The sequence below is a fragment of the Chinchilla lanigera genome, unplaced genomic scaffold (genome assembly GCF_000276665.1).
Source record: "Chinchilla lanigera isolate Chin_1 unplaced genomic scaffold, ChiLan1.0 scaffold00059, whole genome shotgun sequence".
Taxonomy (NCBI): Eukaryota; Metazoa; Chordata; class Mammalia; order Rodentia; family Chinchillidae; genus Chinchilla; species Chinchilla lanigera.
Genome location: NW_004955460.1, coordinates 7,095,562 through 7,122,657, shown reverse-complemented (window position 1 = coordinate 7,122,657; position 27,096 = coordinate 7,095,562). Strand labels below are relative to the sequence as shown.

Below are 27,096 nucleotides of genomic sequence, written 5' to 3'. Positions count from 1 at the left end.
CAAGATAAATTCTCCAAAGAGCCACTGTCTTATGAACAAAGCTTGAGGGGAAAAAAAAGGGTGAGAATTGTTTGTCTTCAGGTGAGAGAAAAGAAGCTATTTATAAAGACTGTCTCCTCTTGCTCCAGTCAGAGATATAAAAACAAAAACAAAAGGAAACAAAAAACCAAGAAAATATGGCTAGTCCTTTGATGGTAGGTTTTGGGATTATTCTCCAAGGGCCTCTGTCACCACTGTTTGTCATGGTACTTGTGCTAAAATGCAGCACAACACAATGAAAGGCCACTGATTTACTTTCAGAAACAAGGAGTTTATCATTTTAAGCTCCAATTTAGGATTTTTAAAAAATGTGTGGATGGAATTCACTTTGAGAGTGCAAGGACCCAGTGAGAGAGGTTTTATTGCCATCTTGTTAGGTGATCTTAATGTGTTTATAATGGAATTAAATGAGGCACAGGGGGAGAAATTCCATCAACCCATGGCATGCTGTGGTGTATGACAGTGCATTGGGAATGTGGTATGTGACAGTCACAAAGTGACTTCAGGAGAATGTATAGTGATATGGCACAGTGTAAGTAGGAAAAGCCAAACGTAAGTGTGTGTGCATCTGGAGGAATAGTGTCTTAGTTACTTTTTATCACAGGGACGCAATGCCCAACACACACAATTTAAAGGAGAAGAGGCTTACGGGGCCCACAGGCATAGTTCCTGGTCAACTGTCTTCAAGGTGGAAGTGTCATAGTGGAAGGGCCTGCGGGAGGACAGCTGCTCACCCCGGGGCAGCCAGGAAGCAGAGAGAAGGGAGGAAGCAGGGAGGGAGATGCATACACCCTTCCAGGTCCCGTCCACAGCGACCCTCCTCTTCTGATCAGATCCCACATCCTAACAGCCAGTCAGCCACAAACTCGTGAGTGAAGCGCCCCTGTGACCCAGTCACCTTCCAAACAGATGAAGCTTGGGAGGGAGGCCCACCCCAGATCTCAACCATAATGAATAGATCGATAAAGCATTGGTAAACCGTGTAGAAACGGCCTGGAAGGAACTCCACAGGCAATGTCAGCAATGGTGGTCTTTGCACAGCGGGGTCATGCTTACTGTTATATGTTTCTCTGTTTTGTTCTGATGTATGTTTATGGATAGCAGGACGCAAGCCTTGGTTTAAAGAAAAGGCAAAATCAAACAAACAGCCACTAAATTACTATCAAAGGCTTAACTCCTGTAGGATTAAGAGTCTTGCTATCTGAAGTGTGTGGGGAGCGCCCTTGGGAACATAGCTGAAGGACAAAAGCACCTGGTGGAGGTGACCCAGTGGCAGCCTGGAAGTGTCAACTCCCTGAGGAGTGTGTTTATGTCCCCTGATCTGGCTATACTTCTGTCTCCTCAAAATCTCCACGTCCCTCTTGTTCCCCTGTTGTAACTGCCCTGGAGGCCCTGGAGGTTTGCGGGGAGGCCCTTCCTTTGCTTATTGTTTGTCACCATCATGCTCAACCGCTGTGTGATAGGTACCTCTGGGGAGCGTGGGGAAGTGGACACAGCTGCTGGTGAGAGAGGGTCCATGGGGACCACTGCCTTGGGCTCGGAAAGCCGCTAAGATCTAGGGTCCAGGTTTCTCTGCATGCCAAGTGGGGGTGGTATTGCCCGTCCCTCGGGGGGTGCCATCGGGACTGAATGTGGTGCTGTGTGACAGCGCCCGCCCTCTGGTTGTCACTTAATAAATAATGGCCCCCTCCCCTCCCTGTCCTTCCTCCCTGGCTCTTTCTGGAGGAGCCCAAAGCTAGCCTGGATGCAGACCATTCGCTGCCCGTGTCCCCTTGCTGCGGACGCGCCAGGGTTAGTGCCGATTCACAGGAAGCCCTTTGAACAGGCACCATGGCAAGGGGTCTTGAGCTGGGCTTGGGGACACCGAGGAAAGCTGGTGCAGTCCTAAAGGGCCCCTCCTCGGGGGACTAAGCCTTCGGAAAGATGACTCCATATCCTGGAACTGTTATCAGCCTCTTCCTGGGGTTCACATCGTAATTATGGGAAGGTGGGAACACGGAGTGTCGATGTGATGAGAACGTTATAGTTCCTCTCCCTCCTCCACACTCCCTCCTGCCTGCTCCTCTTTCTCCACCCTCTCTTCTCAGGGTTCAAGAGTCACGCGATTTGGGAGTAGGGGGTGGCCTTGGGCGAGGCCGTCCCAGCATTGTACAGATGGGGAGGCCAGGACTCAAGAGTTGGCGGTGTGGCCAGGGCCCACAGCTGCTGCCTCCTCCTCCACTCCCTGCTTTGATGGTGGCTCCTTCCGAAGCTGCAGGAAATGAGCCCAGTTCACTGTGCTGACCAGGGAGTGACAAGAGGCTCTCTGGGCCCCAGGGCAGCCCCGGGAGGAGCTGTTTTTCTCCCTCCTGGCTCCTGGGCCTCTGTGCCTACGTCTAGAGGCAGCACGGTAGCAGTCCCGTGGCTCAGAGCACCAGGACTCTGTTCTCTTCCCTTCTGCACCTGCCCACTCGGGAGTGCGCCGTGTTTGCCTGGGCGTGGAGGTGGTTGCACCTCACCTGGCTCTACAGGATGCAGCTTCTTGTTAGAGCTGTGAACCCATGGGCGATCTTCTCATTTGTTAAGATGGAGAAGGAACCATATGTGGTGGGGCAGGTCTGTAACACAGCACTCTGGCAGGTTGAGGCAGGAGGATCACGTTTGAGACCAGCAACGCAGTGACCTTGTATCAGAATTTAAAACTTTTTTTTTTTTTTTTGGTCTTTTTGAGACAGGGTCTTGCTATGCAGTTCAGGCTGGCCTTTGAGCTCACTTTGTAGCCCAGGCTGGTCTTGAACTCGAAATGATCCTCCTGCCTCAGCCTCAGCCTCAGCCTTAAAACTTTCTAAAGGGCTAGGGCTGTAACTCAGAGGCCTTGGATTCAACCCTTTAGTACCATAATTCAAAAAAGAAAAAAAAATGAGGGGAACTGCTGGGGTTTAGCTCAACGGTTGAAAGACCCTGGGTTCCATCTCCAGTACCAAAGCAGGGGCAGGATGGAGGGAGACAGGGGATTCGGGACTGTTGGCTGTCGCCCCTGGGCTTCCTCTGCCTCTGCCGACAGTCACAGGAAGCTTTAGGGCAGCTGATGAGCAAGAAGGCGCTTAGGCCCAGCAGAACAGAGGGAAGTGAGTACATTTCTGCCCCTTGGAAATATGCTTTCAAATATATTTGAACTATCCTAGGATTTTTAACCCTGTATTTTGCCTATCCTGGAAAAGCACATGACACACACATTTGCTATATCTAGAAGGCCACACTAGTTAGTTTACACTTATGTGTGACTCGGTTCCAGCAGGCTAGGTTTTCTCACAGAGTGCGTTGACATCTTTCAGTGATCTGCCCATGTCTTGGCTTCACCTACCGTGTGAAGGGCACCCTGGTTTCTCACACTGGCTGTAACTTTCAGTGCTTGAAGATCCAGGCAAGGATAAACCCTTGCTTACCATTAACATTTCTTTTTTGTGTCTTGTCAGAACTGGGGACTGAAGTCAGGGTCCTTGCACTGAGCTAGATTCCTAGTCCTTTTTTAAGTTTTATTTTTGTGACAGGGTCTTGCTAAGTTGCCGAATTGCCAGGCTGGACTCAAATTTGAGACCCTCCTGCCTCAGCCTCTCAGAGTGCTGGAATTTCAGGCCTATGCCACCACATTTGCCTCCATTAATGTTTCTTAAAAAACATTTCTCTCTGCTTTTGGCCCTATTGTCCTGCAGACCTCACACAATCATGTTAACATGTCTTTATAAGGAAAACTCACAAGGGCTCTGTCATCCACAAAAATAGATTGCATTTTTAGGAGCTGCTACGGAGCTCACAGAGGGAATTGGTGTTGACCATGTGGAAAACTCATTGTCAAAGGGAAGTCACGTCCAGAGTCAGGAAAGCAGGAGAAGCGCCAACCCAGGGAAGCAATTGCATCTGGGAATTTGAGCCCAAGCCTTCAAAGTGAAAACACATGGGCCCCACCCTTCCCGGAAGCAGGACAGGGTGCCCTTTGGCTGTTAGACCCTCCTGAGAGGCTCGGTCTCTCTCCCGTGAGCTGTGTGGTCACCCCGAGCCCAGGTTTGGTTTTAACTTGACTGCAAAGGGGATGTGAGGGCCTCTGAGGCTGCTGGTGGCCAGACAAGCCACTGAGTGAAGCGGGAGCCCATTTTTGTGTTGCTTTCTCAGCCAGGTCTAGGTGAATGGAGGAGTATTCTTTACAGAACCTAGGAGAGGTCAGAGTAAAGAAGAAAGTCCAAAGGGCCGTAAGCACAAAGCAGTTTTCAAGTTTTCCAGCCATTTGTCACCCTAGAGATAAGCAATCAGCTGCCCCGGGCAAGCCCACGATGCCGGAAGTCCTGTGGCCTGGGGTCTTGGCAAAGTCCTCTCCTCCTTCGTCCTTCAGGACCCGGCAGCTGTTAGTGCTAGTGCCGCGGGCCTCTCTTCCGTCTTTTAAGATGTCTGGACTTGGAAGCCCCTGGTCGCGGACCGCAAGGGTAGTTTAGTGACCAAGAGGCCTTTGTCACTTCTCAGTCACTGGCTGTGCTCCTCAGCTTTGCGTTGCTGTGACAGGACACCAAAGATGACAGCATTGAAGGAGGAAAGGCTCGTTCGGGCTCATGGCTCGGCGGTCCTGGTGTGTGGCCGGTGACCCTGCTGTCAGTGGACCTGCATAGGGCGGATTGCAGCAGGGGAGGCTGCTGCCTCACAGCACCTGGTAGGCAGAGATCAAGAAGGGACCAGGGTCGCAGTGTCCCCTTCAAGGTCATGCCCCAGTGACCCTGTGGGTACATTCAGCCTCCACACACCCGGCTGGGACCTGGCTCCCTTCACACATTATTTCCTGGGATTACCTGCAAAAAGCTGGAGTCCACTGTCCTCGGGGCGTGGGGTAGGTGAATAACAAAAGCTGTCTTTCCAGTCCTCAGACACCAAACCAGGAAGGCTAAGTTCCAAACTGACAACCGTCCTGCTTGTGTCAGACTTGCTCCAAGAGCTTATTCCGAGTACAGATCTTGGCTGAGCCTCCCAGATCCATCAAGTCAGTCCGCAGTAGGCTGCACTGTGCCATTGTTTTGTTCATTTGAGACAGGGTCTCACTCAGTTGTCCAGACTGCTGCTAAACTCATGACCCTCCTGCCTCAGCCTGCCAAGTAGCTTGGGTCACAGGTGTGTGCCGCCATGTCCAGAAGTCCAGCGTTGTACACACAGGAACCAGCTTCATTCTGAGGGAGGCGAGTGATAAGTAAGCCACTGGGGTTGGAGAATTGTGAGGGGAGGCGCCATATTTGGGCTGTGCAGGTCAGAATTCCCCCGGAGGCTTTCGAGTGACAGGAACCGTGCCTGCCGCCCCTGCCTGCTATCCCCGTCTTTCTGCCCCAATGGCACCTTTGACAGTATTGTTTCTTCCTTCTGCAGATGTGAGTGAAATAGATTCGAAGACCTGCCGGTCTAAATGTGACACTTAAGACAGTGTTCAGCCTTAGGGGTGTTGGCATAGAGAGAAGCTGACCCAGCCCTGTGCCACCTGTCCAGGAGGAAGCCGAGCACAGCTGGGACAGACCTGGACCCATCCTCCCGCTCTCACTTACCAGCTAGTCACCCTGACCTTACACCCGGCATGGGCCTCACTGTCCTGGACAGCCCTTGGGCCAGGAACAGGTGGGAGAGCATCCACCTCCTGGGGCTCTCCAGGGACAGCAGAGGTGGGGTACCCACCAGTATGGCCCGCAGAAAGCCCCTCAGGCCAACTTCTCAAAGCTTTGGGGGCTCAGAAATGACCCTGGGACCTGCAGCAATGCAGGCTGCGGCAGTTCACGGACCACAAGTGGAGTAACAAGGACCTAAAACGTTGCCCTTCTTAGGCTGGCTGTGACCCATCAGTGCAAACATCACCTTGGTTAAAAGACTGGCAGTGTTGGGGCTGGGGATTTAGCTCAGCGGCACAGCGCCTGCCTGGCAAGCGCAAGGTCGTGAGTTCATTCCCAGTACCGGAAAACAACAACAACAACAAAAAAAACAAAAACAAAAAGACTGACAGTGTCTTCTGCAGTCCTAGAAATGGAAGGAAAGCCCTACCCGTTGCTTAACTCTGATCGTGAAAATTAGGGTGTACGCAGCTCTCTGTCGCCAACTCTTACGTCCCTGGCTCCTGAGTTATTAATTAACTGCTCCCAGTGATATAAGAAGGACTGGGGAGAGGTCGGAGAAGGTAGTCTGCACTGTGGCATCCAGAGGAAGTCACAGTGAAGCTGCAGGTATGCACAGTTACGAGGGCTCCTGGAGTTTACGGGGGAGTGAACGGATTTTAAATGTAAAATAACATGTAATGCCTTTCCCCCACCCATGAAACCAGCTCTGCCTTCCATCAAACGCAGATTGCCTGGCCTGGCCCGGCCCGGTCTCTAAGCAAGTCTGGGGCGAGGCCTGAGAATCTGCATTTTAACAAACCCAGTGACACACACTGATCATCCTTACCTTAGTCCCAAACATGGTCTCTGAAAGTGACCAGCATGGACAGCAGTGTCTGTGGTCTAGGCTACCTCTCTCCCCTCAGAGCTGTGGCATCAGGACGTGGGTGGCTGAGCTGGGGTGGCTTTGGGGTGTGATCCGAGACCTGCCTCATCTCAGAGACCTGAGGCTCCTGAGAATCGGGAGAGAGATCTCTCACAGGGAGAACCATCCTGATGGCCCAGCTGCCTGCAGACTAGAGTCCCCACCCGGCAGTGTCCCTGAGGCTGGATACCTGTGGGCTGGTCACCTGGTGGGGATTTTTAAACTCAGAGCTTCCCTGGCAGGGGCCTAGGGGTATTGACATGTTCCTCCCGGATGTGCTGGTCTCTGGGGAGACCTTCAGGTGGAACTGTTAAAGAGGCCGTCATAAATATGGCTCAACACCCGGGAGAGATGTGGGCCGCAGCTGCAGATCTGGGGTCTTCCAGATGCAGGTGAAGCTGACTCTGTGGGACTAACAGGCCTTGTGAAAGGCAGCTGGTTAAAGCGAGAGACCCTGGTGGCGGGGCACACAGAGGAAGAGGCAGGTGGGGTGCTCACAGATGTGTGGAGGGACACGAGGGTATCACTGGGGAGGGCAGCGCCAGATGTCAGAGCATCTCAAAAACTGGGCCCAGGCCAGCCTTGGTGGCGCATGTCTGTGATCCCAGCACTCTGGGAGCCTGAGGCAGGAGTATCTTGAGTTCGAGCCCAGCTTAGTGACTTACTGAGATCCTGTCTTAATATAAAAAAAAAAAAAAAAAAAGACTGAGATATAGCTCAGTATAAAGGCCTTAACTGCAATCTCCAGGACTGAAAAAAAAAAAAAAAAAGAAAACCTGGGCCCAAATCTGATGAAGTCTGGGGACCCCTCAAAAGAGCTGGCTCAATAGAATGAATGAGACAAGCTGGCCTTTGTACCCTGAATTGAATAGTCTGGATTTTTTATTTTGCAGTCCTGGGGACTGAACTCAGGATCTTTGCATTGAGCAATATCTCAGCCCCTTTATACATTTTTTAAATTTTAGAGAGAGGGTCTCACTAAGTTGCTAAGTTGCCCCTGCTGGTGTCGAACTTGCGATCCTCCCGCCGCAGCCCCCAGAGTGCTGGGATTACAGGCGTGCGCCATCATACCCAGGTTGGAGTCAGCAGTCTCCTGACTTTTCTTCCTACTTTGTGCTATTTTGTTTTGCCTCAGTGATAAAGACTTTCCGGTTCCCACACCACACTGCGGAACACATAGGCGCATAAAGTCGTGGATGCTGTGTACATGTGCCTGGGCACAGTAGCCATCTGTGATCATATGTGATTGAGGACTGAGCTGGGGTCATTTTCTGTCCCCGTGGTCTAAGCCAAGCCCTGAAGAGAAGCAACACCGTGTGGTGTTCTTTTCCTCTGGATTCGACGCTGACCGGAGGCTCCTGGGACCTTGAGCCGCTGGCTTCACAGAATGGAAAGGGTTCTGACTGCTCTTTCTGAACCCTTTGGGAAGGAAAGACTCAGTCCTGAGGATGACTTGGGGTTTCATAGGTGGATGTTGTGTGTTTTAATTTGTGCTGTTTATTCCATCATCTGGATCTTTGAGAATCCCAGGTTGGTTCTGCTTTGTTAACTGCTTATGTTTCCTCCGATTGCTGGGGAGCAGCGGGAAGCCTGGTCTTCGGGAGCACAGGCACGAAGCCGGGCAGCCCCCAGCGCACGTGTGCTGGCTCAGAGCCACGGTGCGGGGGACACACGCTGACCACCGACCGGCCTCTGTCTTTGCAGTTTTGTGCGGAGCTGAACCAGCCGGTCCTGCCCAACATCCGCAAGTGGAAGGGTCCCCGGGGATGCTGGCGGTCCCTGGTCTCCGAGAAGCCCTCAAGTCAGCTTCAGAAGGTACCCTTGGCCGGCTGCACGGCCTCCCCTTTGCTTCCATTATGTTTCAGCACACTCCCTTAGCCCCCAGCCATGGGTGTTTTACGGTTTCCTGTGCTGGTGTCCTTGAGCAACTTTGTGTCTCCACCCAGTTTCTCAGTCTCTTCCCTTCCTTTCCAGTGCCCTGGTGCTCACTTCCTGTTGTGTTCAGGAATGGATGGTACCCGGACAGAAATGTGAGCTTAGGGTCCTGGGAGGAGGAATCTCATTCGAGGCCAAGAGAGCAAAGGAACATTCCTAACCTTTGTCCTTGAAATCCCTTTGCCACAGGCCAGGCATGGTGCCACATGCCTGTAATCCCAGCACATGGGAGGCTGAGGTAGGACAGTTGCCGCAAGTTCGGGCCCGCCTGGGCTACATAGTAAGTTCAAGGCCAGCCTAGACTACATGGAAAGACCCTGTCTCAAAAAAACAAAACAAACAAACAAATAACAAAAAAAAAGAAGAAAGAAGAAATACCTTTGCCACATTCCGTCCACTGCTTGCTGACTGGAAACTTCAGCGTCACCTGAATTCATAGCTGAAGTATTTGCATTCATACTCGAAACAGCACGTAGAGATCCTCTGTTGACATTTCCACCAGATCTTGATCCTAGATTTTTGTCATCATTGTTGCCCTGTGGTATGGGTGGATCTCTGTGTGCATACATTTTCACTCTTACATATTGTATTCAAGGCCAGGTTTAAATCTGCAGGCTTTTAGGGGGCTGGGGATTTAGCTCAGTGGCACAGTGCTTGCCTGGCAAGCACAAGTTTCTGAGTTCAATTCCCGGTACCGGAAAAAAAAAACAAAAAACAAAACAAAAAAACAAAAATCTGCAGGCTTTTAGCCTTTTTTTAAAAAAAGACTCTTGAGCTAGAGATGTGACTCAGTGGCAGAGCCCGGGCCTACTATGTACAAGGCTCTGGGTTCCATCCCCAGCATCATAAAAATAGAACTGGAAGTGGTGATGCAGGCCTGTAATCCCAGTACGTGGGAGGCTGAGGCAACAGAATCGCCTCATGTTCAAGTCCATCCTGGGCTACATAATGAATTCACGACCAGCCTGAGCTGTGCTGTCTTAACAAACAACCAAAGGATCATTACACAATTTGCCTAGAAATGCAGATTGTTATTATTCATCTGTAGTGGACCTAATATGCTTAGAAACACATATGAATTGCACTTACATGGTTGGTGTGTATAACTTGGGCTTCTAAACCATAAGTCATAAATGTATACTCGATTAAAAGTATCCAGCCATTTATTATTGACAGTAATAAGCCCATATTGATTGCTACTGACAATCTACTGGTTTTTAGCCCCTCCTTAAATCCCCCTCTGGTGCCTGGTGCCATGGCATGGGCTTGGTCCCCGCGGCAGGCAATGTGGCAGGTGTGTTCAGGGCAGGAATAAAGCTGAGCGTGGTGCTTTTAGGCCTATGACTGAGCCCAGGGCTGTCCCCATTCTGTCTCACAGAAATACCAACACTGCCTTGCTGTACTAGAAATAGCACTCGGGTGTGTGTGTGTGTGTGTGTGCATGCACACGCATGTACGGGACACTCAGAGTCATCCATTCAGCACACGTTCTCCATTCATCTAACAAATTGCTCGTGCAGGCCAACTCCACACCAGGTCCTGTGTGTTGTGCCAGGTGCGCCTTGGTGAGAAGACCAGCCCCTCCTCCAGGATCTGCACAGCCTGTCAGGGACAGGATAGGTCACCCCATTCCAGGAGGGGACCAAGACCATCGGAGAACAGTGTGCAGTCAAAGCAGGCTGTGTTTTTGCCACTTAAACCTCTGCGCCTCAGTGTCTTCCTCTGTAAGATGGAGGATGCACCCTTTCTTAGCTATAGGATTTAAGAAGACAGTGAACAAGCAGTACTGGTATGCTTCAGCACAGCGCAGGCCGAGTGGGACATGCTCGCCCGGAACTGAGCACCCTGTCCCCGTCACCTGCAGCTGCATCCAGGTCCAGGCAGTTGTCACCAAAGTACCATGGGCCGGTCTGGCCATGTCAGAATTTTAAATATGGACAGATGTGCTACTCAGCTTTTCTGTCCTTGGGACACAGACCCAATACCCACAGCCTAAAAGAAGAGCAGTTTAATCTAGCTCTGGTTCACAGGTTCAGAGGGTTCAGTCCATGGTCAGCTGGCTCCAAGCAGGAACACCATGGCAGAAGGGTGTGGTGGAGCCAAGCTGCTTAGTTCATGGTGGCCAGGAACAAAGCAAGGAAACAGGGTCAGAGACGAAGGGCCAGGGACTTTAGAGAGTACCCAGCGTCACACCTCCATGACGCCCGCCAGACATACCTAGAAGTGTGCTCTATAACTCTGCTAGTCATTTCTTAATCCATGAAGCTAACATACAAGATTAATAGTCACAACCAATCATCAAAAAGATGTGTTAAAACACTGCGAATCAAACAGAATCAGGAATATTCAGTCTGCATACTGCACAAGAAAGCACAAGCCCTGCTTCCCAGCCCTGGCCTCACATCCCTCTGTCTCCTGGTCCCTTCTCTGGCCCCGGAGCTACAGCCTAAAGAAGTTTGTGGAGAAGCAAGTGGAGACCTCGGAGACTTGGAAGAAGCAATTTGCCCCACAGCGCCCTCTGCCTGGGAGGTGGTGTTAGAGCAGAGCCTGTGCGCCTCTGCTGAGCCGGCTGCTCTTGCCCTTGACCAATGAGTTGGTAAAGGCACCCAGATGGGTCACAAACCAGTGACAGAAGGAGCCGTGTGCACAGAGTGGAGAGGGGATGACAGGAAAGGCCCTGGGGCCAGTGGGGACAAACAGAGCAGGCGTGACAGGTGGCTGTGAGAAGGAAGGTGGCACCGGGAGCCAGAACAGTTTTCAGGCAGAGGGTGCCCTGAGCCCTGTGCAAGGAAGGTGGCCCTGGCACCCTGCACGGGACACACACAAGGGAAAGGAGCAGGCGGAGCCGACTCAGCACTGCAGACCTCACGGTACCCAGGACACTGAGGTGTAGACAGCCCGGGTGGCTCTCGGCTCCCTGATGCAGGGGACAATGAGACCCTGGTCTGTGACTCCTGACCCAGTTCTCCTTAGTAGGGGGCACAGAAGCTTCGGCCTGAGCCAGCACTGGGGACTCCAGTACGGCTGCCCAGAAGGACACTTGGGCGGGGCCGTTCGTCTCCGGCAACATGGCGGAGCCGTGAGCAAGGCTGCCGGCCTGTGTGGCAGTGTGCAGACCTCCCTCACCCCCAAGACGTGTGTGACTCGTCCAGGCTGCAGACTGCAGAGAAGAAGCTGCTCTGTCCTGGAGTCCCAGCCAGGGGCAGAGATGAGCAGCTTGAGCGCAGCCTCTCGGGCTGCAAGGATGGCCGGTCCCCTCGAGACTGCTGTCAGCAACCTGGAATCCGTGCCCGCACGACCCTCAGGGCCTGTGACCCAGGCTGAAGCCTGTCCGCCTGCAGAGCCCTTGGTCAGTTCCTGAGCACCCGCCGGTGAGCTTCAGACTCCTTCACCCAGCAGCTGCAGACCGAGCAACCTCGAGGTGCCAGGCCCCACGCTTGTGACCAGCGGCTCATCTGCAAGTCACCCGCAACCCCTGAAGGCTCCTGAATGATTCTCATCAGGAGATGAGCGTGTGTGGCCCTTACAGCTGCAGGGCTGTCAGGAAGTCACTCAGCCTCTGAAAGCACCAGCGTCCCCACCTAGAGGGGGAGCACAAGCTGCTTGCCTTGTGGCATGGGATGATCCCCAAGATAACTCTGCACCCGGTCAAAGGGAAGAGCCTGGCTGTGTGGGGCGTTTTGGGGGATGATCTCAGGGAGTAGGAGCAACCCACACCTCCTCCCCCATGCTAGGTGCACCTTGCTCAACTCGCACCCAGCGCCCACTCTGTCTCCTTGCTGCAGGGCACTGGATACGCGGGATTCCTGTGGGACACAGCAGCTGGTGTGGAGCTGCGAGATGCTCCTGGGCAGGAGAACTCACCCAGCAATGGACACGGGAGACCCCTGGCGCCTATCCCGCACCTTGCCAAGTTCAAGGTACCTGCACCACAGGTTACCTGTGCGTCCTGCACCCTCTCAACAGGAAGAGTCTTTGTAGAACTGCAAATGAGAGAAGGCTTCTCTTGTTGCTTTGACTTTATTCCCAAAAGACTGGGTCAATACGTACTCCTGCAGCTGCTGGGGCAGGTGACCGTGTCCAGGGCAGGGACAAAGGAGATCTGGAGGGACTCCCAGCCCCAATAACTGTGACATGTGGGCAAGAGAGAGGAGAAGCCAAGTGCAGTGCTGCATGTCTGTAGTCCCAGCCAGTTAGGAGGCTGAGACAGGAGGGTTGCAAATTTGAGGTCAGTCTGGGCCATATAGTAAGACCCCAACCCCAGTGAGAGAGCAAGTGGGAGAGAGGAAAATCACTCTGGCCACCCCACACATATCAGAATGACCCAGGTTTTCTTAGAGTCACGGATGCCTCGACCCTATTACAGTTTCTGAGATAGAGCCCAGGACGGTCTGTCTTTCAAAGGCTCCCTCAGCAGCCCCTCACCTGCCTGGCACTGGTTAGCGAAATGTCTGGGAATGGTGGGGTTGGGGCAGCAGTCTGCTGGCAGAGCCCTCCGCCTCAAGGTTCCTCTCCCTTATTCCAGGGAGCAAGGGCCCCTGGAGGGGCTGTTGGGGTCTGGGGCAGACTCAGGGAGCTGAGGCAGCCCTGTCTCAGAGCAGCTGAGCAAGACCCTCCCATCAGGCGTCCCTCTGGCCCCGGAACACCCTGGGGCGCTAAGGAGAGCAGAGCGCTGGAGCCCACACAGTGAAGGGTGGCAGTCCGGCGAGGGAGCCCTCTCCTTTGGTGCTTGGCCAGCACGCCCCAGGCAGGCCGAGTGTCCCTTCGCACAGTGACCCCTTCTTGACCTGTACACCCTGCCCCAGCAGTTCCGAAGCCTGCGGGTCACCCCTGAGCCCAGGATGGTTATCTCTGGCAGGAAACAGGGCAGATCCTGTGTTGGGGACCACAAACCACAGCTCCCTTCACCCATGGCTGCCAGGCGATGGGGTGGGTGTGTGTGCTCACTGGGGTGTCCACTGTGGTACCCGCTGACACGCCTTGTGCCCCAGCCTGTGGTCTCCACCAGGCCGTCTGCACACTCACACTCAGGGACCTGCTGGGGAGGTGTGCCCAGGTCATCTTTAGAACCTCCTGACACCACACTGGCCCCCTTTTTATGTCAAGTGACTTTGGCCAAGTACAGCTACAACAGCTCCCAGACTAGCCAGTGTCACTACACAGCGGGCTGGCTTTTTAAGATGGGCGTAGTGGTGCATATCCGGAATCCTAGCACTCTGGGAAGCTGAAGCAGGAGGATTTCAGGTTTGAGTACAGCCCTGGGCAACTTAGCAATTTAGGGAGACCCTGTCTCAAAATAAAAAATAAAGAAAGGGCTGAGGATGCACCTCCGTGTTTAGGCCCTGGGTTCAATCCCCAGTACTGCCAACGGGAGAAAATATGCAAGCTGTTTATCAATTTTTTTTTTTTTTTTTTTTTTTTGGTCTTTTTGAAACAAGGTCTTGCTGTGCAGTTCAGGCTGGCTTTGAGCTCACTTTGTAGCCCAGGTTGGTCTTGAACTCACAACAATCCTCCTGCCTCGGCCTCCCGAGTGCTAGGATTATAGGCGTGCGCCACCACACCCAGCTCTTGAAGCTGGTTTTTTTGTTTTTCTTGAAGGTGTTTTTGATGAGAAAGTGCTGTGGTGTCACCCGAGGTGGCCCAGGACCTCTCAAGCAGTCCCCTAGCCAGGCACCTGGCCCTCTGCTCTAGGTCACATGCTGGGTCAGGGAGATGGTCTGGGACAGAGACAGGATGTGGTTGGGGGACTTATTTCACAGTGCCTGCCTAGCATGTGCAAGGCCGGTGTTCCACCCCCAGTGCTGCAAAAAGAAGAGGGAAAAAAGAGATGACAGGTGCAGTGCATCTGGCCCCGTGCTCCGGCCCAGCCTCAAGGTGGTTCCCCCGGCAGACGGGGCAGCAGTGGCAGAGCTGTGGGCCCAGGGGTGGCAAACTGGGGCCAGGTCTGCCAGACAAGCCCGACACCTCTGCTTCCTGGGGCCCGACCCTTCCTTTCTAGCGGTGTTTACTTTTGATTTCCCTGACAACCAAAGGCGACTAGCCAAACCCCAAGCAGCCAAGCTGGGCCTCAGGGCTAGCAGATAAGGTGTCTGCCTGGGTGTGGCCTGTGAGCGCCCCCTGCTGCCCAGCCGTGATTGAGTTAATCAGGACAAGGTGGGCTTCAAGGCACAGGAACCCGCAGGGGTGGGACGTTCATGGATTGGGACAGAGTGTCACTAACATCAGCTGTTAGAGACACCTCTTTCTCTAAGCAACCATATAGGGAAGAAAATAAATCAAACCTTGCCATGCTCAGCAGCTCTGGCCAGTTTTACAGGGGTTGGGGGAATCTGGTATAGCACGGGTCCTATTCATGCAGGCCTGGGCTCCGGGGATTGAAGCTGAGGCCCTCCCCTGTCTCCCGGGCAGTGCTGGCTGCATCCCCATTGTCCACCGTGTCCACAAAGCCGTCTCTGAGCGGTACATGGTGCATCCAAGAAGCGGCAGCCTGCGAGCCCCTCCCTGTTGCTCTGTCTCTTGCTGCCCAGGTGGGAAGTAACGAAGTGACCCTCGTGAACCTTCACCTGGCCGCCCTGAGCCTCCCGGCAACAGAGAATCCCGGCAAGAATCCCAGTGACGGCCACCGGCTGGCGAGCTTAACGCAGACCCTGCAGGGAACCCTGAAAGGTAGGGCAGGGTCCTTCTCTGAGGTCTGGCGGGCGGCTCGGGGTCCTGCATGCCACCTTGGGCCAGCAAGGCCAGCCATTCAAGCCATGGGGACAGGGGACAATAACACGCCTGCTTCTCACAGGGCCCGGCATGGTCCATCTCTGTCTCTTTGGACATTACATGTGGATTCCCTGGTGTTGGCTTCGTGCCTTGTCTGCCTCTTGTGAATGGAAAGAATTGGGGTAGGGGAAAAATATAAGTGATGAGGCTTCCCTGCGACAACTCCCGGTCCCACTCCATGGTGCTACCTTTAGATGCTCACGTGCTCTTGTGAAAGGCAGGTGTGGGTGGGGAAGGTGCGTTCCTATTAGCAACCAACTGAGTTTTCCTGCAGAGACACAGATCTTAATCTCAGCCCCCTGGTTGGCTGTGGAGCTCAAGCTACTAGCCCACTTCCAGCCCCCTCTGCTACGCAGTCGGGAGGACACGGAGAGCAGCACCAATATCTGGGGGCTCAGGGTATCCAAGCCACTTCTAAAACACCAGGAGAATTAGAACACTGGTTGGAGGCTGAGGCAGGAAAACCACAAGTTCCAGCCCAAGCTGAGCAACTTAGCAACCGAGGGAGACCCTGTTTGAAACTAAAAAATAAAGAAGGGCTGTGGATGTAGTTTAGTGTGAGGGGTCTGGGTTCAGTCTCTACAACAGCAAACAAAATAAAAATTAATCCCTCCAAAACACCCAATCAAACAATGGGCAAATGAGTGGAATAGACACTTCTCAAAGGAAGAAGTATAAATGGCCAATAAATATGTTTTAAAATGTCTGCCGGGCGTGGTGACACACGCCTGTAATCCCAGCACACAGAAGGCTGAGGCAGGAGGATCATCTCGAGTTCAAGGCCAGCCTGGGCTACAAAATGGGTTCAAGACCAGCCTGAACTGTATAATGAGACCCTGTCTCAAAAAAGACAAAAAAAAAAAAAATTCAGCATTTTTAGCTGTCAGGGAAATACAAATCAAAACTACACTGAGATTAAATCTCACCCAAGACAGAAAAGCTATCAGCAAGAATACAAAATAAAACGAGTTGGCGTGGAGGTGCACGCATGTGATCCCAGCACTCTAGGAGGCTGATGCAGGATTACAAATTCAAGCCTGGCCTGGGCAGTATAGCAACTTAGCAAGACCCTGGCTCAAAGTTAAACTTTAAAATATAAAGCTGGGGCCAGGTGCCGTGGTGCATGCCTATAACTCCAGCATTCAAGAGGCTAAGGCAGGAGGACTGCTTGAGTTTGAGGCCAACCTGGGTTACATAGTTCAAGGCCAACCTAAACTACATAATAAGACCCTGTCTCAAAACAAACACAAATAAAAATAAGTATTTATCTATTTTACCTTTCAGGTTCTTATTCTAGGGAAGTAATACGATGTTTACAAATGTGAGTCTGATTTAGTTCACTTATGAGTATGGTCTCTAGTTGCAACCATTTACTTACAAAAGCCTCTAGTTTACCTTTCTTTATAGCTGAGTAATATTCCATTATATAAAAACACCAACAGGGTAAAAAGAAAACCCACAAATTGGGAAAAATTTTTAGCCAACTGTCCCTCAGAGAAATGTAACGTTTTTATGAGCCTGCCTTTCCTTTGGATGACACTGGGCGGCAACGTTCAGCATAGTTTTTGTCACACCTCATAAAGACACTCATGAAAGAGCACCTCCAGAACTGCTTCAGAAACTGGCAAGAACCCTGGGATAAGTGAGTGTAGTGGGGGAGGTTCCTTAGGAGGATTCACAGCAAGGTATCTTTTAGTACAATAAATTTTAAAATTTAAACACATGCTGTGTGTTTGGAGTAGCCCTTGTATCTTCATGGTTCACCCACTCAGAACTCCCGTCCTTTCTGAGGTTGCATAATGAGTGTTCCACTGACCTTGTGGACCACATCTTGCTGTTTCCCCTGCTCATTTATCCGTGGCACCTGGATTGCTCCTGCTTGAGGCTGTTGTGAAGAGTGCTGCTAAATAAATGTTAGAGTCCTCTCACTGAAAAATAAATTAGTCCCTAAGATGCCCCATCCAGGAGTGGCTGTGTTCACCCACAATCTCTCCGTCACCTGTTATAATAGATGACTTGAGCCAGATGCAGTGGTGCACACCTATAGTCCCAGCTACTCTAGGAGGCTGAGGCAAGAGGATCATGAATTTGAACTCAGAGACCCTGTCTCAAACATAAAAAGGGCTGAGCATGTAGCCCAGTGGTAGAGCACCCCTGGGTTCCATCTCCAACATCATGAAAAACAAAACAAAACAAAACAAAAAAGCAGCAGTGATAGATTTTCACATGGGTAACGTTTTGCTTTTCACAGTCTGAATTCTTTCCTCCCTGGGATGCAGAAAGGAGAGCTCGCAGTCCCTCCAGGGCCTTAAGCCAGCCCCTCACCCTCCTTCCCCTGCTACCCAGGGAATGGCCAGGTTTTCACCAGAAACCTCTGCAGGTTACTTTGCTAAATTGCCAAGAGATTATTCACCGCAGCCTGGCATCCAGATAGGGCCAATGACCTGGGCTCTGTTTCCTCTGCCTGAAACTCACAGCCAATTAATTGTTAACCGTGACCCCAGGTTGGGGTGCAGGAAGTGCCAGCTCCTGCCCAGGCACGGCCAGGCGGAATCGATCAGCAGAGGAGACCACGCCTGCTTCCCACTGTGCCAACAGCAGCCATGTCCTTCACTGAGCGGCGGTGGGCTGCTGCGTCCTCAGTGGGGTTTTCTGCTTTCAGATCTGAGCAGGGCTTGAGGACAAGGCCTCCCTCCGTGAACTCCGGAGGCAGAGTCCCTAGCACCTGGCAGGGACCCACCACTGTCGGCAGCACTGATACTGCAGAAGGCTAAGGGGTCTCTCAGAGAAGGGTTCCCCCTCACTTCTGGGAACTGAGGGAACAAGTGACAGAGCTCACCCCACCCCACCTCACTCCCTGCAGGTGGCACCCAGGAGGAGAATCCGGGCTTCTAGGCATCTGCAGATGCTCAGAGCAAGGACCACCTGCGTAGCCGGATATGCTGGTGCACACCAGTCATCCCAGCACTCAGGAGGCTTAGCAAGGCCCTGTCTCAAAAACAGTGATAAAAAGGCGGGCTGGGGATGTAGCTGAATGTCAAGGCCCCGCGTGTAATAATCGGTACTAAAAAAACAGGAAGCTTTCTCTGTGCCATCAGTAATGCAGATCCAAAGGGCAGAAGGTGGTTTTGAGATGTCTGAGCGAGTCCATCCCGGAAGAGAACCTTGCCGCGCCCTGCAGTCCCGCGGGGCTGCCTGCCCCAGACGCCCGCCTGTCTCCCGCTTCTCAGAGCCGTCTTCCGGCGTCTGTATCCTGTGAAAGCGTCCCGCGCTGCAGCAGCCCTCTGCCCTCTCACAGTCACGAGATGTAGCCCGTGCGCCCTGGTTTAGTGCGTGTGCAGCGAGTGCGCCAGGCTCCAGGAATGTCACCGCGAGCCACCGCCTGTCCCCTGGTGCCAGCAGCCCATCTTTTCACCATGCATCCCAGACTGTCACCGAGGGCAGCACACTGAGCTACACTGGCCCGCGCTCCTGGCCTTCAGAGGAGACCCTCGGCTCCTATCCCGGGCTGTGGAAGTCAGGATGTGCTGTCCGGAAGTGGTCAGCTCACTGCCCGGCACACAGTGACCACAAGCAACATGGCTGCCCTACGGTCTTCCTGTTGGATGCTCCCACTGGGTCCTCAGGTCACCCAGTCTCAGTCAGCATGGGACCCAGCGTGCAAGCCACACAAGAGCTGCAGGGGTCTCCTCCAGACCTTTGTCCCAAACTGCCGGAGGCGCCATCCGCAGCACGCGCCTGCCCTCTGCTGCTCACTCCTGTCATTTCACTTTGCTTCACTTACCCTCTCGCTGTTACTGAAGCGCAGTCAGGCCGAGGAGAACGTCTGGCCAAATGTCTCAGTTTGTGTTTGTTTGTTTGTTGTGAGGTACCGCGGGTGACCTCAGAGCCTTTGCACTGAGCTATATCCCCATCCCTTTGTTTTGGTTTGGTTTAGTTTGGTACTTTTTGAGACAGAATCTCGCCCTGTAGTTCAGGCTAGCCTCGAACTCACTGTGTAGCCCAGCCTGGCCTCCAATCGCAGGAATCCTCCGGCCTCAGCCTCTTGAGTGCTGGGATTACAGGTGTGCACCATCACGCCCTGCCCCTTTACTTTGTATTTTGAGACAGGGTCTTGCGCAAGTTGTTGAGGCTGGGTTTGAACTTGTGGTCGTCTTGCCTTAGCTTCCCACGCATGACTGTTGCAGAGGACACTGACGATTTCGTTTCTGAACTGCTTTCCTAAAAGCTCCCTTCCCAAGCTGCGCGTGAGGAGAAGGGCCAGGCAGGGCCGTGGGAACCCGGGGAGCCTGACCAGACTCCGCTGTTCTTGCACAGTTCCTTCTCCCTTTCTTGGAAAATACTTTCTAACTGCTCTGCTTCCCCATAAGGATAACTGGCAGTGGAGGAAATGCTTTGAATACTTCAAAGAGGAAACCTTTCCACTCCGGGATCACCTCACTCTGTCCTCCTTACTTAGACACGAATAGTTCACGTGGGGCGGTGTCCCTGGGGCGAGCCCTCCTTTCTCTGGCTCCAGAGGCTCAGGGAAGGAAGCCTGAGCTGAGGGCAGCACCTCATCCAGCAGAACTGTGGGGAAGGGGTTGTGTGCCTGGTTTTCTGGAGCAGAGGGTTGTGCTGCAAGGGGGCGGAGCTCAGATTCCATCTCAAAGTCACCCCGCTGGCTGGCTGTTTCCTCTTAGACCCGGGCCAGGAACTGCTTTCCAAATCCCCTGGTTCTCGGAGTTCTTTGACCTCCTCATTCCTTTGGATTAATAAAGTGAAATGAGGAATTCGGGGGAAGGAGACAAAGGTGTCGCTGCCTTTAGAGAACACGACCATCCCTGTTGTTCCACTTCAAATGGAAAAAAGAAAATGGCCCCAGTAAAAAAACGATGAGAACTGGCTGAGGAAAAAGTGGGAAGGGGCACGCAGGTTGGGGAGGGAACGCAGACGCGGGCACCGGTCCCTTCCCCTCCGCTGCCACCTCCTCCTCCACCGCTCTGGTGCTTGCTGCCTGTGTACTGGTTCCGTGGGGACCCGGTTCCTCTTCTGTGAAGCAGATGCTGGGGAGTCTTGAGCACTTGCTGTGGCCAAAGAAAAACTCAAGGAAGAAGTCAAGACCCTGAGCAGTGATCCTGTCGATTTGAACGTGGCAGGGCAGGATGGTTATGACACAGGCTCTCCAGATGATACAGGGAGATAGTGTCACCCCCGACCTGCTGGATGTCCCATACACGAAATTCGTGTTCCCCGACATCAAAGAATGAATTCTAAGGAACAACGGAGGTTAAGAGTAGGAAATTTTATTGAGGGAAAGACAGCTCCTGAGAGAGCCAGGAGACCTGGAAAATGGATTGCCAACAAGCCCACTTCTCAGAGGAAGTTTTATAGAGCAAAATCTCGGGGTGGGTACAATGTGAGACAAAACTATGATCAACCAATAAGATTATAAATACAGCTGCTTAGGTAATGTTGATCCAATGGGGATGCAGGTCACATAGCAAAAGTACATGGAAAGAATAAGAAACTTATTGGAAGAGATGGGTCAGGCAGTCCTGGTGCCCCACTCGGGTGACTGAGGCCTATTTAGAGTATCAGTTACAGTATATTGTTTATCCCTCGGGGAGGTATGTAGGTGTAGTCATTCCGTCTTTATCTGGAGGCCTGGCCTTCAACAGATGCGCCTCCACCCACAGTTGTAATGTGTTCTTATCTTCTGCACTGGCTCCCTGGAGGGCCTAGCCCTGTTTGGCTGCCTATAATATTTCTATCTAACTTAGCTGTCTGTAATAGTTATGTGGTGTCCTTTAAGACAAAGAGATGCACACTGCTTGGTAAACCACTGAGAACCCAGGTGAGTGACAGACCGTCAGTGAGGAAGACCAGATTCCCGTCTGATGGGCACCCAGGCTAGGAGACAGACACCTGTACAGTTGGAAATTGTGTTGGTTTGGGGATTATTTTGCAAGGGGAAACAATATAATACAGGACACAGAGTTTATAAGATTATTTATAATAGTCACCCAAAGAATGACATACAAGAGGGTACAGGAAATCTGTCCACACACTATAGACCAGGAATCCAGCTGAGAGCCTGGATCCCATGATAATGTCCTGCATGAGTCCAACTGAATACCTAGAGCCCATAACAGTGCCTCCCATGAATCCAACTGGAGGCCCAGAGCCCACAACAACGTCTCATGCAGGCCTGTTTCACAGATCTGCACTGGGAAGGCCCAGAGGTCAATGGTGGAATCTAGGAAGTCTGTGCCAGCAGGATGAAGGATCTGTGCTAGCAGGCTGAGGGATCTGCACTGGAGCTAGGAGCGAAGCACAAAGAACCAGAGCTCCCCGCAAAAGTATCACAGCCATCCTCAGCCACAGTGAGGTCCCAAGCTCCTTCGATGATCAAGATGGCTGAGTTCCCATCAGGGAAGGCAGTGCAGCAAGCTTCTCCAGGAGACTGACAGTGCACCATCTTCCCCTCCAGAGCCAGGAAGCTATGCTCAAAGTGAGGACCAGAGCTCCCCCAAGAGACCAAAGCCAGAAAAATCTGAGCTTTAACAGAATCACTAACAAGTTGTGTATTATCACTCGAAGCGTAGGGGTCCAAACTGGTATAAATAAGTGATGAGTAAAGTAATAAGGGAGGAAGAAGAGAGAAATCTTTTGTGCAGCAGGATTACAAATATATACAGTATGTACATCGTGGGGACGTGGGGATGGAGCCACACATGCTAGGTGAGCGCTCACCATTGAGCTACCCCAGCTCAGAATTGCACATAACTTGAAGACAAGGGGCACAGCTTGTTTTCCTACAATAGAAAGAAGCTGTGCCCTTGTTTTAGTGAGAATATCTAAGGTTGGTGGGATGCGGAGAGAGGCCCCTCACGTCCCCTTTGAGGGCTGATGTAGGGGCAGCCTCTGGAAAGCAGGCAGACAGAGCTCTCCCGAACCAGCAGTGGCCAAGCTTTTTAACCGGGCTCTCTACTAAAGACAGAAAGCCGGACACAGATTTTGGAGTGAGATTCTTACTTCAGCCTTATTACAGCGGTGAGTTCTAGCAGCAGCCCTAGAAATGAGCAGCAGCCCGAGAGTGGGGAGCCACGAACATCGCCACAGGTGGTGGGCACAGCGGTTGCCCGTGAGTGCCAGGGAGAGAGCGGCCTTTCCCTGGCCCAGGGCTTCGAGTGGTCCCTCAGCAGATAGAGCAGTCCAGCACAAGTAGCTTCTGCTCACACCCCCGGCTTCATCTTGGGCACCTGGCTTCTTGATACCCTGTCTGTGGAAGTGTCAGCTGCTCTGGTGTTACCCTGGAAATGAGGCTATTTTGGAACTTCCCGCCCAAGTGAGCGTGGGTTCCCTTCGTCCTCATTGCCCTGAGCGCCCCTGTGTATCCCGAGACCCAAGTCAGCCACCACCTCCTGCTCGGCCACCTTCCCCGGGCTGTGCGGATCTCTGGCCATGCTCCGGTTCTGCCCCTGCGCCCTGTCCCCGTCTTTCCTCCAGTCACCTGCGCACCCCTGGAGGGCGAATGTTCTGCTCCTCTCTGAATTGCTGGCCCACCTGGGTGCTCTGGAAATGGTGAGGAGCATTAGTGTTTCCTATCCAGCAGGATGCATTGGCTTTTTTTCCACAGTGAGACTGGACCCACGAGCTCGAACTCGGGTGGCTTCTGTACTGCACCAGCGCTGCCCTTGAAGACTAGGAAGGGAGCAGCACAAGGAGCGGGAGACGTGGGATGAGACCATGCCGAGCTCCTCTGCCTGAGGAGGGAAATCAGGGTTCCCTTCCCATTTCAAGGCACCAGGGTTTTTTACTTTCTACCTGCTGGTCTTTAATTCCTGATTTTCTTCCTTTTACTTGTAGGAGAAAAAGATGTCATCATATTAGGGGATTTTGGCCAAGGGCCAGATAGCAATGACTACGATATCCTGAGGAGAGAGAAATTCTACCACCTCGTCCCTGCACACACCTTCACCAACATCAGCACCAGGAACCCCCAAGGCTCCAAGTCCCTGGACAACATCTGGATCAGCAAAAGCCTAAAGAAGGTGTTCACAGGTAAGGAAGGCAGAACTCACCCTCCCCCTGCTTCCTCCTGTTCCGAAGTGGATTCAGGGCCCCAAGTCCTGCCTGACAGATGCTACCTCTTCTGTGGGCGTTTACGGGCTGTGGTTTCAGTCACTTAGCCTTCATCAGAGACACTGCAGCACTGGGGTTGGAACCCAAGGCCTCGCACATGCTAGACAAGTACTGTACTCCCAGCCCAAGACAGGATCTTTGGTGAAAGAGGAGGACAGAGTTTTATAGAGTCCCTGCAGATCCATGTTATACTTCAACAAAAAATATCAAACTGAGAAAAGAGCAGTGCCTACATCCCCACGTGAGAGGTTGCATGCAGCGGCCAGGCTGACATCCTTAGTCTGGACTCAGGATGTGTCACCAGCCTCTTCCTCTGGCCACTGGTTTCCTGTGGGACTCTCTGGGGACCTGGTGGGAAGTCATCAGAGCAGGGAGCACCCCCCCGCCCCGGGCCCCAGGGGCCAAAAGAGACAGAGGCAACAGGAGCAAGAAAGAGATCCTTCTGTCCCCAGCCAAACCAGCATCCACACCCTGTAGGTTTTACCGTGACCTGATGTCGCTCAGGACCAAGGACCCCAGCAGTGCCTGTAACAGCCTGTGATTGCTTCTGAAATTGTCGTCTAATTGCTGTCAGATAGCCCTCCTACTTTATGTATTTCTAAGTCTATACCTTTTTCAAAATGCCTTTCCTTTTTCATAAACCTAAATGTCTCTTTTCAACTCTTTCTGTAGAAAGAATTCTCCACCCTGCCCCTCCTACCTTGATGTCTTTTGCTTTGCAAAAGAAGACCTTGGCTGGGGATATCTTCATGAGGCATCTGACCCCCTGTCAAGTACTTTGTATTTTTGGTTTTGCAGTACTAGGGATGGAACCCCATGCCTTCACACTGAGCTACATCCTTCGCCCTTTTTTTATTTTTTATTTTGATACATGGCCTTGTTAATTTTCCCAGGCTGGGCTTGAATTTGTGATCCTCCTGCCCCAGCCTCCCAGAGTGCTGTGATTCTAGGTGTGCGCCAGCACGCCTGGCTCAAATACTTAGTTTGCTGGTCAAGCTAGTAGCAGTGCATAAACAGTGCTGGCTCGCTGCTCTGTGGGGATGGGTAGGAGGCCTGGCCTCTGGGTAGCTTCAGCACCTAAGGGGTGAACCCTTGTTTGTGTGGAAAGTTAATTGGTCAAAATCGCGTGTGTACCGGAGACAGCGGTTTCCTTAGGCAGACGCACAGCCTGCCACCCAGCTGTTCTGCCCTGACTTCTGGGTGTCCCGCTCCTCTCCAGGTCACTGGGCCGTGGTGAGAGAAGGACTCACGAACCCATGGATCCCAGATAACTGGTCCTGGGGTGGAGTGGCTTCTGAGCACTGCCCTGTGCTGGCTGAGTTCTACATAGAGAAGGACTGGGGCAAGAAGGACGGGCCTCGGGACAGCGGCGGGGTCACCCTGGAGCGTAGCGAAGCCAACATCAAGCAGGAGCGATGATGACAGCCAAGTGGATTTCTCCCCTGTGGACTGGGAGGGCACAGCAGGGTGGGAGCCCCTTGCACCTCCTCCGGGGATGTCCACACCCCACCCCTGGGGGGATGGCGGCGCTTGAGGACCTCTCCAGAGCGGGCCATGGCAGTCACATCAGAAACCCGGGAGGACGTGCCACACCAAGCTCAGCAGAAGGAACCTGGCCATCACCAGGCTGGTGACCGGGGGCACGACAGAGGGACAGCAGCTGAGTAGAGAGGAGGAGGAGAGATGGGCTCCTGGCCACCAGCTCCCGGCATTGCCGGCCCACCAGTATGCAATGTTGCTCTGGCTGCAGACTACGGAATGCTTTTAACTGTGATTAACTCTTCTCAAGGATTTTGAGTGATGATTTTTAGTTTTGTTTTGAAAAAATAAACAGATGAACCTGCCTGCCTGTCATGCGTGTGAGGCCTCTCCGTGAGGCTGTGGGAGGCTGCCCAGGTCCTTTCTCCCACAGGCCCTCCACGTCCCAGCTGCAGTCCCGCAGCACCCCCAGCATCTCTGCACACCCCGTGCCGTCCCCTCAGCCCTGACTTCCTCGCTAGAGTGTGCAGCGGCAGTTCTGCTTCTGGGCACTTCCTAGAGCTCAGGGATTCGCATCACGTTTTTCTGCCTGCTGTCAAATTCCAGCCCAGAAGCTCCCTCTGTTGTTCTGAGTGGTGCACAGCTGTCCAGATCCATAGGAATTTACAGTTGGCGTCCACATCCATAGACTCAGCCAACCTCAGATCAAAAATATATTTTTTTAAATTGCATAAGCACTAAACATATAGGCTGTTCTTCCCTTGTTGTTATCCTCTAAACAATACAGTATTACCACTGTTTTCGTAGCCTTGTGTTGTGTTAGTTATCATAAGTCATCTAGAGATGATTTAAATTTATGGGATTCTGGGCCTGGATGTGGATACCCATAGTCCCAGCTACTCAGGAGGCTGAGGCAGGAGGATTACTTCAGTCCAGGCGTTCAAGACCAGCCTGGGCAACATAGTGAGACCCTGTCTCAAATAATAATAATAAAGTAGGATGTATGTGTGCTACAGGCAAACATTATGCCATCCACTATAAGGGACTTGATCATGCTTGGATGTTGGTTTCCCCAAGGGGGATCCCTGCAACCCTCCCTTTGTGAATAATGAGGGATGGCTGTGTGCTGACTCAGTACGCAGGAAGCTCAGCATGAGTGTTCAGGGCGGGAGGATCCTTCTGTGTGGTTGGGGTTGGCTTCTCCCTTAGACTCATCATGACCCTGACCCCATGAGACCAAGAGTCACACCTCCTCAGAGTCATCCATCCAGTAAAGAACTGGATGGGAACTCTGGTCAGGGTGGAGAGTCAGCTTGATTGGCATGGGGCCCACTGGGGAGTTTGGGGGAGAATCCTTCTGGGTATGTTTGGTGGGACATGGAGGTGTGACCTTGAGCATCTATGTCTAGTCCTTGGCCCTTTCCTCACTAGTGATGCTCCCTTGCTCTGTTTCCTGGCTGCCGTGAACTAGACAGCTTTCCTCTGACAGGCCCGTCCACCATATGTTCCTGCCTTCCAGCCAGTGGACCATGGACTGAGTTTCCTGAACTGTAAGCCAAATGAAGTGCCTCTCCTCCTTTATATTGTGGGTGTTGGGCATTGTGTCCCAGCAGTGAGAAAGCAGACTGATACCAGACCTCATCCCCATTTTCACGTATCATCTTCATGTTCAATATTAAGAGACATAACGCCAATTTTGTCATAAAGGCACATTATCATGGGTGTGTAATACCCATGTTTATCCTTTAGAATATTTCTATTGATGAAGCATTAATTTTAATTTTATGAGTTTTATTATATTAAACAATGAGCACTTAACAGGAAAAAAAGCAAGAAAATAAAGTACTGAATTTTTAATATTTATTGAGTGTTTATAAAAAGCATCAAAATTTTCAACATGGAGTGTTTTTTGGTGTACAAAGTCTAAAAAATAACAACAAATAAATTCCTGTATGAACTAGAATGAAAACACCAATAGAACTCTACAAAAAAAATCTTTACTTTTAATTATCACACTTAAAGGGGCTGGGGATTTAGCTCAGTGGCACAGCTCCTGACTGGCAAGCACAAGGTCATGAGTTCAATTCCTGGTACCAGAAAAAAAAAAAAAAAAATTATCACACTTAAGCTAGTCTTCACACAATAACAGCACGTTCCGTGTATACGCATCGCTTACACTGACAACACTGAGTTTTACTTTCCTAACCTTCTTGAAGCATATTCTTGACATCT

General features: G+C 52.1%; 1 protein-coding gene across 2 annotated transcripts in view; it reads left to right on the top strand.

Moving 5' to 3' along the window:
- Window positions 1–26,681, top strand: part of Eepd1 (endonuclease/exonuclease/phosphatase family domain containing 1) — a 102,656-nt gene extending 75,975 nt beyond the window's left edge. Inside the window, exons 4-8 of one of the 2 annotated variants that reach the window (XM_013521285.1) lie at window positions 8,260–8,370; window positions 12,276–12,410; window positions 15,018–15,156; window positions 23,110–23,304; window positions 26,354–26,681. In XM_013521285.1, the coding sequence (XP_013376739.1) occupies window positions 8,260–8,370; window positions 12,276–12,410; window positions 15,018–15,156; window positions 23,110–23,304; window positions 26,354–26,418 (645 nt within the window). In that variant the 3' untranslated portion in view covers window positions 26,419–26,681. Of the gene's footprint in view, window positions 1–8,259; window positions 8,371–12,275; window positions 12,411–15,017; window positions 15,157–23,109; window positions 23,305–24,604; window positions 25,237–26,353 lie in introns of those variants that run through there. The other variant, XM_005397768.2, reaches the window with a different exon arrangement.
- The last annotated feature ends 415 nt before the right edge of the window (window positions 26,682–27,096 follow it).